General features: G+C 54.2%; 5 protein-coding genes across 5 annotated transcripts; 4 read left to right on the top strand and 1 right to left on the bottom strand.

The window, feature by feature from the left end:
* The first annotated feature begins 185 nt into the window (after window positions 1-185).
* L226DRAFT_475932 (general amidase) lies at window positions 186-2501 on the top strand. Its single transcript, XM_067676690.1, has 9 exons — window positions 186-515; window positions 574-733; window positions 787-899; window positions 952-1094; window positions 1150-1523; window positions 1580-1626; window positions 1682-1980; window positions 2039-2181; window positions 2242-2501. Exons 1-9 carry the CDS (start codon window positions 240-242, stop codon window positions 2379-2381), a joined length of 1695 nt encoding a protein of 564 aa, XP_067543151.1. The 5' UTR covers window positions 186-239; the 3' UTR covers window positions 2382-2501.
* A 361-nt stretch (window positions 2502-2862) lies between these two features.
* On the top strand, window positions 2863-6759 carry L226DRAFT_497660 (DUF699-domain-containing protein; the record flags this gene model as incomplete). The annotated part of the gene is made up of 11 exons (XM_067677626.1): window positions 2863-3089; window positions 3142-3233; window positions 3286-3399; window positions 3468-3648; window positions 3701-4300; window positions 4349-5308; window positions 5363-5502; window positions 5560-5702; window positions 5756-5881; window positions 5934-6438; window positions 6552-6759. Exons 1-11 carry the CDS (start codon window positions 2985-2987, stop codon window positions 6757-6759), a joined length of 3174 nt encoding a protein of 1057 aa, XP_067543150.1. The 5' UTR covers window positions 2863-2984.
* Window positions 6760-7430: 671 nt separating this feature from the next.
* L226DRAFT_528732 (uncharacterized protein) lies at window positions 7431-9006 on the top strand. The gene is made up of 3 exons (XM_067679448.1): window positions 7431-7953; window positions 8010-8646; window positions 8699-9006. Exons 1-3 carry the CDS (start codon window positions 7836-7838, stop codon window positions 8730-8732), a joined length of 789 nt encoding a protein of 262 aa, XP_067543149.1. The 5' UTR covers window positions 7431-7835; the 3' UTR covers window positions 8733-9006.
* Window positions 9007-9222: 216 nt separating this feature from the next.
* On the bottom strand, window positions 9223-11298 carry L226DRAFT_556344 (thiolase). Its single transcript, XM_067683124.1, has 10 exons — window positions 10993-11298; window positions 10885-10939; window positions 10632-10830; window positions 10496-10562; window positions 10341-10439; window positions 10020-10287; window positions 9859-9956; window positions 9725-9801; window positions 9635-9672; window positions 9223-9577 (listed from the first exon to the last, which is right to left on the bottom strand). The coding sequence occupies exons 1-10, from the start codon at window positions 11194-11196 to the stop codon at window positions 9447-9449; spliced, it is 1236 nt and encodes a 411-aa protein (XP_067543148.1). The 5' UTR covers window positions 11197-11298; the 3' UTR covers window positions 9223-9446.
* Window positions 11299-12064: 766 nt separating this feature from the next.
* On the top strand, window positions 12065-15283 carry L226DRAFT_607679 (galactose mutarotase-like protein). Its single transcript, XM_067685839.1, has 24 exons — window positions 12065-12291; window positions 12345-12456; window positions 12513-12684; window positions 12738-12790; window positions 12840-12885; window positions 12942-12968; window positions 13015-13134; window positions 13184-13218; window positions 13273-13290; window positions 13349-13363; window positions 13421-13466; window positions 13516-13547; window positions 13615-13696; window positions 13766-13879; window positions 13939-14050; window positions 14099-14230; window positions 14278-14331; window positions 14382-14476; window positions 14540-14597; window positions 14657-14811; window positions 14863-14947; window positions 15006-15082; window positions 15141-15167; window positions 15220-15283. Exons 1-24 carry the CDS (start codon window positions 12069-12071, stop codon window positions 15256-15258), a joined length of 1929 nt encoding a protein of 642 aa, XP_067543147.1. The 5' UTR covers window positions 12065-12068; the 3' UTR covers window positions 15259-15283.
* The last annotated feature ends 93 nt before the right edge of the window (window positions 15284-15376 follow it).

The raw sequence follows: 15376 nt of genomic DNA, 5'->3' as shown, positions 1-15376 counted from the left end.
ACCTTCTGAGCTTTTACTCTCACCACGTACTTTGATGCATCTGCTGACCTCCTCTCAGCTCTAGGTTCGTTCGTGTTGTTCTATGTTAGGTAGTTGAATCATGTCGGGTGCCCCTTCTTCGTTATCATATCTCATCAAGAGTCTGGCGTGGGAGTGACGGTCGAATACATATGCTTGTTGGTCCTCTTTCATGACTGCGTTATCGTCCCTTCTGTCTGTCTGCATCTTGAACGCTAGCGATGACGGCGAACACCTGGCAAGAGCTCGTCGCGGACAAGAGGCGTCGTCAGCAGGCCGCCATTCCGCCTGAGTGGATGCTGCAGTCGCCACCGGACCAGTCGGTACTCGACGTGAGGGGCATACCAGAACAGAGCGGTATCCTCTCCCAGCAGGAGCTTGAGATCACGAACACAACCGATGTCGACGTACTGTTGCACAAGCTCGCTACAGCGCAATGGTCCTCGGTGGAAGTCACCACAGCCTTCTACAAGCGTGCGATCATTGCACACCAACTCGTGAGATACATATAAGTACTACTAGTCTAACCCTCGGTTGTGCTCATGTACACCGTAGGTCAACTGTCTTACCGAAATCTTCGTCGAGCGGGCGCTGCGGCGTGCAAGAGAACTCGACGAACATTTGCAGAAAACCGGGAAAGTAGTTGGGCCTCTTCATGGTCTCCCAATCTCGTTGAAGGACCAGATATGCAACAAAGGCCTTGAGGCAACCATGGGTACGTCTTCACTCATCTTGCACCATGCGCTTCGTATAACTATGCTTTTGTAGGCTATGCGACTTGGATCGGGAAGTATTCTAAGGAAGATGCAGTCATCGTCCAAGTGCTGTATGCAGCTGGAGCCGTCCCATTTGTCATGACCAATGTCCCACAGACTCTCCTTGTGAGTATGCCAAACCTTAACCGAGAATACGCCTTACTCTAGCTTTGTACAGTGGTCCGAGACCTACAATCTTGTGTACGGGCGTACCCTCAACCCCGCGAACCGCACCCTAGGTGCGGGTGGATCATCTGGGGGCGAAGGTGCCCTGGTCGCTATGAGGGGAAGTCCTATAGGCATCGGCTCAGATATAGGAGGGTGCGTCGCATTGTCGACATATCACTTGACCGCAGCCCTAATGGCTCACTGGCAGGTCCGTCCGATACCCAAGCACTTTCAATGGTTTATACGGCCTGCGTCCGTCGGCTTCCCGCGTGCCGTATAGCGGATGCGTGAACAGCACGGAAGGCCAAGATTCCGCCCCTTCCGTACTCGGGCCGATCTCTGGGAGTATCTCTGGAGTTAAGGCATTCATGAAGGCTGTTATCGCGCAGCAACCGTGGCTTCTTGACCCGCTCTGTATCCGCAAGAAGTGGGACGAGGAGGCCTATGCGCTCTCGGAGCATGGCGGCGGGAAGCAACTATGCTTTGGTATCATCTGGGACGACGGAATGGTCGTACCCCACCCGCCGATCTTGCGGGCCTTGCGGGTCACCAAGGCTGCGCTCGAAGCCGCCGGGCACACAGGTGAGTGTAATATCGGCAGTGAAAGAGGGCACATCGCCTATCTGCATCGATTGCAGTCATCGACTGGCACCCGCTGAAGCACAAGGAACTGTTCGATGTACTCGTAAGTACCCATTTCGTGGCCCTGATCTCCGACAACTGAGCGATCACTCGGACAGGCCGATATATGGATGTCCGCGGCGCTCGAAGATATTAACACCGTCCTCGCTGAGACAGGCGAACCGCGCCTCACGTCCATGGCCCTGGAGAACAACGCCGCGGTAGAGACCGGAGTGCCTTATAGCGAAGGTATTTCTGCCTACCAGCTATGGCAGCTCCACAAGAAGCGCATCGCGCTACGCGAAGAGTACCTGGCAGCGTGGCGAGCGAGTGCTAGTACTACGGGCACAGGCCGGCCTGTCGACGCAATCATTGGGCCGGTGGCGCCGTATGCTGCCCCGCCCCATGGTAAAGCTACGTGAGTATCAAAATTGAGACCCACTCTGACCTTGTGCTGCACTGACATCCGTCAGCAGCATTGCGGCCTATACCATGGCGTGGAACACACTGAACTACCCGTGCTGCGCATTCCCGGTCACGACTGTCGACCCCGTGCAGGACGTCGTGCAGCCCCGCGACACGTTCTTGGGCGATCACGACAAGCAAAATTATGCAATTTGTACGTTGATTTACAATGCATATACGAAGCACTTGCTCACATCCGCATTACGCTTCGCAGATAACCCGGAGACATTCAGGAATGCGCCTGTGGGTCTGCAACTCGCTGCCCAAACTCTTGAAGACGAAGCGGTCATTGCCATGACGGAGATCGTCGATCAGTGCTTGAGAGATTACAAAGCTGCTCACGGTATCGTGTAGCGTGTCCTTGACGAAATCTACTAGATCCGGTCCAGTTTGATCAAGCACGTTACAAACAGAGAACGAAACATGTACCTATCCATATTACCTCGTGACATCGCCCATCACCCAATCTCGGTCTTGTTACGTCTGCCATGCCCGGCGTTACAGCACCATCGGTGCATAAGTGGGTGCAGCCTCACCTGCGAACCTTACTTGGAGCTGGTCAACTACCAGGGAAACCTGAGAGGCATTGTTCTTGGATGCAGATTAGGTATGCACTCGTGCAATGACAGACCCTATCCGGGATGCAAACCGCAAATATTGGTTCCCTCCGGCGAAAACTTATTTTTGGTCAAACCGCAAACGTTCTATCGCTATTTTCGCTGGGTCTCCTCTTCCATCGTCCAACCACCGGCCCGGACATCAGACGTAGTGACCGGAGCACGTGTCTATACCGAAACTTTTTGGTGGGCGTCTGTTTGAAGGACTTGCACTTTCGCGACGCCGCGCACGACCTACGGCCCACCTACGCCTAACCTCTCTCTCTCCCTGCTCTCTCTGTGGGCTCCCGGATCTCTTTCTGCTTCGGCGCATCTGTATACTTATTTGGTTTCATACGCTATGCGTAAACAACTCGATCCGCGCATTCCTATCCTCATCAATAACAATGTCAAGAAGAACCATCGCTCATTCATAGTGCTCGTAGGAGACAAGGGAAGGGACCAGGTATGTGGACGCAAGCTGTCCGGTGTTGCTGCTGGTAAACTCATATTTTCAGATTGTCAACTTGCACTTCCTGCTTTCGCAAGCACGGGTGTCTGCCCGTCCGTCCGTACTATGGTGTTACAAGAAGGACCTTGGATTCACAACGTATGTTGCCATAGCTGGTGTCTGGCACCATCTCCTGACAAGCCGCACCCAGTCACCGGAAGAAGCGCGAGGCCAAGATTAAGAGAGAGGTGAAGAGGGGAATCCGGGAACCCAACGAGCAGGACCCCTTTGAGATCTTCATCACAGTTACGGACATCCGCTATACGTGCGTATTCTTCGCATCGCCTCTTGTCATGCCATGATTATTTTACTGGACTGCTTCGTGTTCTACAGCTACTACAAGGAGTCTCACAAGATTCTTGGCCAGACATTCGGCATGTGCGTACTTCAGGACTTCGAGGCGATCACGCCCAACCTTCTCGCACGGACAATAGAAACCGTTGAGGGTGGCGGACTTGTGGTCATCATGCTGAAGACCATGAAGTCTCTTCGTCAATTGTACAGTATGACTATGGTACGTGCCCTACCCCAGTGTCTGATCGTGTTGTTCTCAGCAAGTGCGGTAGGACGTTCACTCGCGGTACCGGACATCTGCACACGACTCCGTGGTCGCGCGATTCAATGAGCGGTTCATCCTCTCGCTGGGCTCCTGCGACGACTGCTTGGTTCTGGACGACGAGCTGAACGTCCTGCCCATATCTCGAGGCAAGGACATCAAACCATTGGAGGAGGTCCGGGGAAAGAGCAAGGAGGAGTCCGAGCTCAAGGACCTCAAGGACAGCCTTGCAGATACTAAGCCGGTGGGCGAGTTGGTCAAGCTTGCGAAGACAATCGACCAGGCGCAGGCCATCCTCACGTTCGTCGACGCCATCGCCGAGAAGACGCTCTCTTCCACTGTTACGCTCACTGCTGGTCGGGGTCGCGGAAAGTCCGCCGCGCTGGGACTAGCTATCGCTGCTGCACTCGCGCATGGGTATTCGAACATTTTTGTTACGAGTCCTAGTCCGGAAAACTTGAAGACACTCTTCGAGTTTATCTTCAAGGGCATGGATGTTCTGGGCTACGAGGAGCACCTGGACTACGACATTGCACAGAGCACGAATCCTGATTTCAACAAGGCGATCGTTCGCGTGAACGTGTTCCGAAATCACAGACAGACAATCCAGGTTAGTCTTCGAGGTCTTTCCTTTGCGTTGATGCTAACTTTCGTAAAGTACATCCAACCGCAAGACGCCCACGTCCTCGGCCAGGCTGAGCTCGTCATCATCGACGAGGCAGCTGCTATCCCGCTTCCTCTCGTGCGCAACCTGCTCGGGCCATACCTCGTCTTCATGGCGTCCACGATCAACGGTTATGAGGGTACAGGTCGTTCGCTCTCCCTCAAACTCATCCAGCAACTCCGCGAAAGCACACGCCCATCCCTCACCAAGGATGCTGTACCCACTGATGACGACGCAGCTGCCGTTGCCTCCTCCTCCAAAAAGCCTCTCGCGAAGGCCCCGCCAAAAGCTCGCACCTTGCGTGAGATCAAACTCGAGACACCCATCCGGTATGCCGCGGGTGACAAGGTCGAGAAGTGGCTTAACAGTCTGCTCTGTCTCGACGCGTCTATCCTGCCTCGACAGATGCACATGAGCTGCCCACACCCGAGCAAGTGCGAGCTGTTCTACGTCTCTCGCGACACGCTGTTCAGCTTCCACCCTGCGTCGGAGGTCTTCCTGCAGCGCATGATGGCGCTGTACGTCGCGAGCCACTACAAGAATCAGCCAAACGACTTGCAGCTGCTCTCCGACGCGCCCGCACATCACCTGTTCGTCCTTCTACCTCCCATCAAGAACGACGAGACGCACCTACCTGAACCGCTCGTTGTGGTGCAAGTCGCACTAGAGGGCAACATCAGCAAAGCAGCGATCATGGAGGGCCTGAGTCGAGGGTTCCGTGCTGGAGGCGATATGATTCCCTGGTTGATCTCCCAGCAGTTCCAGGAGAACAAGTTCGCATTGCTGTCAGGGGCGCGTGTTGTCCGAATAGCGACACATCCGGACTATGCAAACATGGGTTACGGTGCCCGTGCACTGCAGGCTCTGAATGCGTATTACAGTGGCGAATACTTCAACGTGGACGAGGCGATGCAAGCAGAGCAACCATATCCTGATCCGGCCAACTTTGACGAGGTGAGCAACAAAATTCGTCGACATCAGGCGGACATGCTCACGATATATCCCTAGGATACAAACCTATTGACGGACGAGCCTAAAGTTCGTGCCGCGAACGCGATGCCACCCCTGCTGCAGCGGTTGACAGAGCGCAAACCGGAGACACTTGATTACCTCGGAGTCTCGTACGGTCTTACACCACCGCTTCTCAGGTACGTGAGATGCACCTCCCGAGTCAGTGATTGGTATTGATTGAGATGGCTATGTAGATTCTGGAAGCGTGCAGGATACGTGCCATTGTACCTCCGGCAGACGCAGAGCGAGCTGACGGGCGAGCATACGTGCGTGATGGTCCGCGGGCTGAACTCGTCCACAGAGAGTGAGTTGGGGTGGTTGAGCGAGTTCGCGAAGGGTGTGTTCTCATCTGCTGTGCGGTTGCCCCCGATGCTGACGAACCGGGCGCAGACTTTCGGAGACGATTCATCTCGCTGATGTCGTTTAAATTCCGGGAGTTCAGCAGTGTGACGGCTCTGAGCGTGCTCGAGGCAGTGAATGCGGGTGTGAAGAAGCTCGACGAGGATCCGTCAAGAGGTAAGGTTGCGTCAGTACACACTGCCGGACTGCTTAATGACCTCGGTCACAGAACTTGGCTCTTTTGAGCTCTCAATACTGCTGTCACCATTCGACCTCAAGCGTCTCGACTCCTACGCGAACAACCAGCTTGACTACCATGTCATCATGGATCTCCTCCCCACCGTTGCGCAGTTGTACTTCGAGAAGCGCCTTGGTCCCGAGGTCCGCCTCAGTGCCGTGCAAAGCTCGATCCTCCTGGCACTCGGCCTCCAGCGAAAGACGATTGAAGAGATTGAGGCCGAGCTTTCTCTCCCTGTCTCGCAGTCTCTCGCGCTCTTCGTGAAGGTCATCAAGAAGCTCAGCAAACGCCTGCTCGATGTCCAGAAGGCCGCGATCAGCGCGACGATTCCCGATGCGTCCGCTGCTCCAGCGCGCAATGATGCAGAGGGCAAAAAGGTCGAGTTCAAGCCGCTTGAGACGCCACTAGAGGAGGAGCTTGAGGAGGCTGGCGATGAGGCGACGCGCGCATTGCGCGAAAAGCAGCGCGCCATGATCGATGCGCTTGACCTCACCAAGTGAGTATCGTTCCTGTCGTAGGCCACTACGCCATCCCTGCGCCATCTTTGTCCTTCCTCGAGCAGCAGGCGTTGACTCGAACAATGTAGGCTAACGATGGTATGACACTCAGGTATGCGATCAACGACGCATCTGCCGACTGGAGCACGGCTGAGGCGCAGGTTGCAAAGCTCGCCAGTGGTGGCCAGCAAGGCAAGTCGACGCTCGTCTCGGTGAAGACGACCGCAGTCGCGGGGCAGAAGCGGAAGGCGGAGGGTTCGGGAAAAGGAGAGAAGAGCGGGGAGAAGAAGTCGAGGAGGAGTATGAAGGGCAAGCATTAGGTAGCAATTGGTCCCTCGTGCAGATTCATGCGAGTATGCGCGAAAGGACTACAAAACGAGAAACAACAGTGTACAGTCTTTGTGAAACGCATGCTATCTAGCCCGTGTACATACAGACTTCGTCGATTTTGAGTACCACATTTCTGGGAGCGCCAGTCAGGAACAACTATGCACAAATAACTGAGGGCCCGCAGGCGTTGTCCTTCCCCACCTATTACTCCGTCCCACTTTGCCCTCACCCCCCCAGCCCAAACAGGCTGTACTTTACAGTTGTAATCTCGTCATATCGTACTCCCTGCGCATCGACATGCCGCACGGTTTATTTCCTTCAATAAAACCAGGTGCTCCCTCACCCACCTCACCGACAATCACTCAACTCCTCTCTGTGGCCTCGGTGTTGGCCCCCTGTAACGGGATATTGTCAGGACTACCTTGGAAGGTCGACGAAGAGCGCGATTATAGCTACGCAGATCTCTCCTACCCCCGCTCATGGCAGCCTCTGTTCCTCGACGCATTCACTAGTTTGTGCTCCTTGTTCTCTGGTGAGGCCTCCGTTTGTGTCGCTCTCTCGAAACCCCCCCCCCCCCCCCCGCCCAAATTTTTTTGCCCCCCCCAACCCCCCCCCCCCCCCATGGATCAAGTATTCGTTGCCCTACCCAACCCCCCTTCCACCCAGTTGCAAGAGGGAATCGATCGTTTCCTTTCTGGACTCTTCAAGCTTGCCTCTTCAAAAGGCGACCGAGTTGTCGGCGAACAACCTAAACTCATCGACGAGGCCGGGCTGGTCAAGGCCACCTATCAGTCATGCTATGTGGAGTACAGTGCGTTGATGCAAGCCCACGGAGTCCTTGCACTATCCGCTCTTGACCATGCTATCACCTCGTCTCCTCGCATAGGGGACGCGGAGGTCGGAGAGGCCGCATCAGGTAGGGAGGACAATGAAGGAAGCGAGGGAGAAGGGCATTACTGCGGTTTTGAGGACTTGGATGAGTATGAACCTGAGATGAGAGCGGTTGAAGCCCAGCGACTTGCCGAGGCTGGAGAGGCTATGCCAACGCCTGAACAACCTGCTCTCCATGCGCGCCGCTGAGGATGCAAATTACCTCTCTCTCCATCACTTGGGGCTCCTGGTCCTTGCGGATGTAGAGGATGAGGGATTAGCTCCTGTCCTTCGTGGCATCTTCGTTGGCATTGGTATGTGTGGGGCTCCAGCAATCCCCCCTATCTTGCTGACCATGCGTACATCCAAGATTCCATTCGTATGTTCATCATCCGCAAGATCTGTGCCCTACCGTTGGCGGTGGATACTCTCATCCATGTTGCACGTTGTCTCGTCTCTCCTGGCCGCACGTTGCCGAAGTGGTCGGTTACATGGGTCCACCTGCCGTCGCCTCAGATTCTCCTTCCTTCTCAGGAGGATTTGGAGATTACACTCGGAACCATCTGCGTCGACATTCCTCGTCACGATTGCAACAAGGTCGTCAAGCAGGGTCTCGACTACGTACAGGAATGCAAACGGCAGACCTCGATCAAGGCCGACTCCCTCCCAGTGCTTCATAGCGAAGCTGTTCTCATCCATCATATCATCAAGAACAACGTAGACGTCTATCCGTACCTCGCGGCCTCGCCCATCTCATTCCCTTGGTCATGTTACGCCTGTGCCCGACTCCTCGGCGTGGTCAATACACGGCGGAACTTGCAGCTCACCTTGCGAGGCTGCTCGGACCTAGCGTTACTGCCCTCTGCTCTTCCTTCACTTGGTAAAGACATCGATGCGGCGCTGTCGGAGCAAATGTTCGCTGACGTACAAATATTCGCTCAAAATCATCTGGACGAATTCAAAAGGGCCGATGAGCGTCGGAAGCGTTTTTCGTCCGTTTTGACAGAGTATGTCTTTCTATCAATGTCGTGACATATATGGTTGACATGACCTGCACAGAGGTTGTTGTGATACTATCGTCGGACAGCCATGAAATGCATAGGACCAGAATTCGTGGTGTGCTCAACCGAGGCCATTGTACACTTCGTCTCGTTGCAAGGGAGTCTACCTATTCTCAATCAAGCGACAACCAAGCGTGGATGTATTATGATGTCATGGCTCGTAACTGGCGGATATCGGAGATGCCACCATCAATATAGCATGCATTGTAAAATTCGTGTTGGTTTCGGTTTCGAAGCACGTTTACAAGGTTGACCAAGCTGGCAGCTCACGAGGGTCAGTGCACGGGGTGATAGGTCTGGGAGCCAGTCTTCTTCTTAATCCATTTATTGTCCCGTTAGGGCCGAGCCCCATGTCGGACGCGATACAAGCGACAGCTACGCTACGTCGCTTGGGAGCCGGTCTTGCTGCAACTTGCTAGTATTGCCTAGCTACAAGACATGGAAGAGCATGCTTTTCTCGTCGATTGTCCCCATTGAAATGAGAACGGTCGGTCTATGCAGGTGCTACTAAACGTCCGGGATCATCAGAAACCCCAAGGAGGATCTTACAAATGTTTGCAAAAGACGCTAACACTAGGTCTGATTCATTTAAACTTTCGATGGTCGACTTTACCGTTCCATAGCGTACAATGGTGGACGTAACAGAGCGCGAATTCCAGCGCAGAATACCGTATCATGACTCGAAAATCGTAGCAACGCAGTCAGTCGCTTGAAAGGGGCGCAGTTACAAGACACAGAGATCCTGATCATTGAAGAGCTTCGTTCACAAAGATGGCCGCCCCGCCCATCCCGCTCCCGATGCACATGCTCGTGCAGAGCAGCGGGGCGTTCCGACGCTTGAGTTCCGCCAGGCCGGTGACAACTTGACGAGCTCCAGCTGCGAGTAAAGCGTGCGTCAGGAAGAAGAGGAATCACGGACATTTGATATACTCACTCATGCCGAGAGGATGTGTCAACGCAATCGACCCGCCGCTGGATCAAAGCGTCAACACTCGCAGCAGACAACGTAAGGGAGCGGACGTACTTAGGGTTGATCTTCTCCAAAGGCACCTGTAACTGCTCGACGCAGTAAGCGAACTGGGAGGCAAATGCTTCGTTGATCTGCTCAGCAAACCTCGATGAGTTCGCGCTCTGCATATAGGGCGTCGCATATCGTACCTCCCAAACGTCAACATCTTCCTTGGACAGTCCAGTCATTTCGAGCACTTTGGGGATGGCTGCTACAGGGGAAATACCCATGTGACGGGGTTCGACGCCTATCCGCACATGTGCCTCGTATGAATTCAGGTTCTCGATGAAAGTTCACCGGAAACACGTACCGACGAACGCGCTGGCAACATACTTTCCAACAATGTCCCAGCCCTCCTTCTCGGCACGCAAACGGGTCGTCAGGATGGCTAGCGCAGCACCATCTCCAACGCCGCTCGAGTTGCCTGCGGTCGAAGCACCATCTTCGAGGAACACAGGCTTCAGCTTCGCCAGCGACTCCAAGGTCACTCCAGGGCGGACTGTGTCGTCTACGGAGATTACTGCGCCTCGCAGTTCGACAGGAAGAATTTCCTCCGCGAAGATGCCAGATTCGAGAGACTACGCCGACCAAGTCAATACATGGCATTACAACATGACTGCATCACTGCTACCTTTGATGCACGGGTGTGAGAGATCAAAGCATAATCGTCCTGCTTCTGGCGCGGGACGTTGTATGCTCTTGCGACCATTTCTGAGGTCCAACCCATGGGCTGTAACGGTATGGCTCAGCCCGATAACACCAATGATCGGGGCAGCGGACACGTACATGTACGCAATCGTGCGAATGAGCGTTCTGCGCAATTGCCGGAACGACTTCAGGCGTAGGACGCGGACTGTATGACAGAGCATTCAGTCACTTCACACCGTATAAATGTATCGGTGGAGTGGAGGAAGTAGCTCACTTAAGCGACATGCTTTCCACACCGACCGCCATGCCGAGCTCGATCTGTTGGTTCTTGATGGAATTGGCAATGTTGACGATGGACTGCAGGCCAGAGGAGCAGAGCCGGTTTACTGTGCTAATGGGCACCTCGACCGGAACGCCCGCAGCTATGGCTGCGGCTCGGGAGACGTATAACGGGGATGGTGGATGACAGGTTCCTGGAGACCTGACGTCAGGAGCGGACGATACAGGACATACTAAGAAAAGCGCACCAACACAGATATCCTCGAGCAACGCTGGGTTCAGCATGGTCTTCTCGAAGGTGGCCTGTGGCAAGTATTGGGACCTGAGTGATCGAGGGAATGCTAAGACACTCGCACCTTGAAGAATGCATGGAGCAGTTCGTCCACCGGCACATCCTTCAGTTGTCCCTTCTTCGCCCGTCCAAGAGCCGTGCGCTTCGCAAACGTGATGACGACGTCGTCCGGTCGTTTGGAGAGGATATCGGGACGACCCTTGGCCTGAGTGGCGAAGGCACGGACCAGCGGGCGACCAGCACGTCGAGCAGTCAGTCTGGAGAGCATGGCGGATGGTAGAGGTCGAGAGGCGAGAAGGACGCAAGCATAGCTCGGGTGCGTGAAGAGCTGCACCGGCCTTGCTGAATCCTGGTTGTTCTTCCCCACACTGGCCTAGCGGTGGCCCGACGCCCGCCGTCGCGTTGCAGGCAGATCCGGGCCCCGATCAGCATGACGCGCACACATGACCGAGTTCCTGCCATAGGCGCCCCTCTTCCTGTGACCTGTCCGACCACGACCCTCTGCTGGCTATCTCCGCCTTATAGCTGATGTATATACGCCCATGATTCATGATCATGACTGAGTACTGAGAAGCGATACTGTGCCGATAATATCAGTTGTAATTATGACTACTACCTCCGGCTCAGGGGGTAAGTCTACTGGCAGATCTCCGAATCGACCACGCTGACGACCGCCGTCCTCCATGACTTATCATAGGCACAGCGACATATACTTCAGCGACCATGTTCAACGAGAACTGGGCATATTTTCGAGGTTCGCGCATATGACGCATGTCCCGCTTGCAATGCCCGGCATTACCGGCGACATCAACACCTATCTATTCTAGACTACACTTCCAGAAGTTTGGCGGCGGCTCATCCCAATGACCTCTCTCGCAATCCTCGCGAAATACCCCTTGTCTCCACAAGGTGTGAAGGTGCGACTGACGCCAGGTCTCTGGCGGGCCGCCGGCCTGAACGCATGCTACTTCAGGCACTTTGTACTAGCTGAGTAGCTCCCCGGTCGCTCCCTTCGGATTCTTCAGCATGCGATCTCTGACCATGGCGGTTGCGACTGATGACGTGACCATGAATGCAAGTATAAGATGAGGGAAGAGTCGACAGCTTGTGTGCAGTGAGGTGCCGCCTCTGGATATCTCCATGCCGCCGCCATCTACTACCATTCTCCACGCTCTTCTTCTCGGGCTCTCTCTCGGGGTTGCGCATGCGGTTACAGTGAACGAGACCTCGATATTGTATACGTTTGCCAATGATCGCATCTCATTCAATATCCTGAAGGAAAACGGCTACATTCAGAATCTCGTCTTCGAAGGCATTTCGGTCCTAGGAACAGTCTCGGGCAACGCGGGTCAACTGTACACAGGTCAGCATGACAAGGCTCTCACCACTGCCCATACTAAGATACACTTCTTTCAGACTTCCCTTCGAATGGGTTTGCCTTGACAGCCAATCCTACTCACCAAATTGTGCAGGGCAGCGAGTATGCGGGCATCGTCGTCACCGACAATGATACATCTACTGGCTCCTTGTGAGTTTGGTCTCTTTGCATATGTACGACGATAGCTATGAGCTCATTGCCCGCAGGGTACAGCGGTCCTGGTTCCTGCGCGACGGAGAGACGGGACTTCATTCGTTCGTCCGCTTGGCGTACCACAATCCTTCCGGTCCTTCAAAGGGTGCATTAGGCGAAGTCAGGACCATGTTTCGGCCAAACGGGGGCCCCTGGACGACACTGGTCACAAACAAGGAGCAATGGGTACGGAACATACCGGACATCTGTGCAATACTTACGATTCATCTCTTCTCTAGGCACCCATTCCTGGCGCTCAAGCGATCGCTAACCAAGTCCAAGTCCAAGACGCGTGAGTATTGCAATTGGTCACTTCGTTTCCACCTGACCATCGAGCTCAGCACCTGGTATCTTGGCTTGACGCCTGGAGATTCGTATGTTCAGCAGGTGTGTGCTTTCAAATAAACCAAAGCACACTACATTGGACCTCATGAGCCTCGTAGGAATCAGACTACTGGACCAAGGCATGCGTGTGTACCCCACGATGCCCATGCCTGGCGCTAACTAGCAACTCAGTATACTTTCGCCGACAACCAAACGAACAAAGCGCAGGGTTTAGTTGGTCAGAGCTCGGACGGTACATCTGTCGGCGCATGGTGGGTGGTGAACCAAAAGGATACCTTCTTCGGCGGGCCGGTACGCACAGGTCTTTTACTGGCCTGAGACAATACTGATGGCCGTCCAGTATCACGTCGACCTGATGGTTGACGGCATCATATAGTGCGTTTCCTGTGCTACATGTCTGTTTCCATCGTGCTCAGGGCGAATCCCCAGCAACAAGCAATCAACCAGGTCTGGGGTATTTTCCACTTTTTACTGGGGAGTCGTTTTGCTGATATTGTTACTCCAGCCATGGTGGTGCGACGTATGTAACGCGAGTCCCGAATATCTCTGCAGCGTTCTCTAATGGGGTTGTACACAGTTCGCCCAACATAACAGACGGTTTCGACAGGACCTTCGGTCCTCAGGTAAGGACTGTTACTCCTGGGTCTGCCGAATGAGACTGACAGCTCGCAGTTCTTATACTTGAACCGAGGCGAAGACGCGACGTACGTTGTCTGTCCACCTCACTTACGCCTTGCGGTGCTGATAGGCGACTTCGATTGCCATTCCAAGGTTGCAAACTCTTCTGGCGGATGCAGAACAGTACGCTGACCCGGCATGGAATGCAAAATTCTACGACGAAATCGCTCCTCATGTGCGTACCACGTTATCAATTGCACACCTCGGTAACAAAAGACATTGAAGACCTTTCCCTTACTGGCAGGTCGTCGGCTATGTTCCCACTTCGTCGCGCGGCTCCTTCTCTGCGGCAGTAGATGTGCCGCACGGAGCGAAAGACGTCATCGCGATCCTGAGCGCCAATGGTGTACACTTCCAGGTAAAGAGCTCTCCGAGCCTTTTACGCCAACTAGATCATTTGTCAATGTCTTCATCCAGGATAGCGCCGCCGACTCGGGCGCGTACCAATACTGGACCGATGTTCGCGATGGTGTCGTCGACATAGGGAGGGTGAAGGCGGGAACGTACCGCCTGACGATCTCAGCCAGTGGTTGGTCTATTCGCCATGCATGTTTAATCGAGGGCCGACCGTCCACAGGGATTTTCGGCGACTACGTACAAGACAACATCGTGGTCAAGGCAGGGAAGCAAACTCATGTGAAGGCGGTCTGGGTCCCGGAGTCGGCGGGGACAGAGCTCTGGCGTATCGGTGTTCCGGACAAGAGTGCAGGTGCGACAGGGGTTCTGGTACTTCGATGCATCGCTGACTATGCCCAGGCGAGTTCAAGAACGGCTTGGAGCGTGATACTACCCATCCTAGGCAGCCTTCCAGTAAGCACAAAGCTTGCCTACGGATCATCTCAACTAACAGCTTTCTACAGAGTACAGAATATACTGGGGCGCATGGGATTTCCCGAACGAATTTCCGGGCGGTGTCAACTTCACCATCGGCAGGAGCGTAGAGAACAGAGACTGGGTACGCCCGAGTTCACTCCCGCCATCCCATCAGCCACGGTGCTATTCCTGATCGTGCTGGCAGAATTATGTCCACTGGTCTCAGTATGGTCCAACGTACGCCAGGAATGATACAGTAACAGGTACATATGTCGTAGGTGCGCCGTGTATTCTATCAGCTATAACCCGTCTCTGCATATAGATATCAATCGGTGGACTATCAATTTCTCTATCGACTCCAAAACGGCCAAGAATATCACCGAGAATTCCGTTGCAACCTTCACGATCCAACTCGCAGCAGCGAAGACGACCGCTGGCAATACCGACGCTAACCAGGGAGCTTGGCCCAGCTTCCCGGTACGTCCCTGCGCATGTGTGACTGTTGCTTCCTTTCTAAACGAAGGCTAGATCAATACCTACGTGAATGGCCAGGCTGATCCCCTCGTCTGGACTATCCAGTCGTATGAGAGCAGCAGCTGCGGGGAACGGTCCGGTATGTCCTTTAAGTAGATATCCTAGGCATGCTCAAGACGATGATCGCCTTGCGACAGCTATTTCCTGTCACCTGCTATCTAACAAGTTCCAGTTCCCGGGAATATGGCTGAAGCAAGGGGACAACAGCTTCGTCGTACGTCTCCGCTTAAGATCTTTCACGTAGGTGCACGTCACTGATCTGGACATTTCAGCTTGAGTTACCTCACGCTGCTGCAGTGGTACAGTGTGCCCCTTCTTGGCCGCTCAGCAATCAACTGACAGGGTCTATAGTATGTCCAATACGACGCACTCAGGCTCGAACTGCAGTGATACAGCATCTCAATGTTGATATGACATACTTTCTCATTCATGATGCAAGGAGTGTATCTTAACACATGGAGGGCTGATATCAATCTCGACGCTTCACCTGGGAGACTTGAACGGCAAG

The sequence above is a fragment of the Lentinus tigrinus genome (genome assembly GCF_003813185.1).
Source record: "Lentinus tigrinus ALCF2SS1-7 unplaced genomic scaffold L226scaffold_1, whole genome shotgun sequence".
In the NCBI taxonomy this organism is placed as follows: Eukaryota; Fungi; Basidiomycota; class Agaricomycetes; order Polyporales; family Polyporaceae; genus Lentinus; species Lentinus tigrinus.
This window is presented reverse-complemented; position numbering and strand designations above follow the sequence as displayed.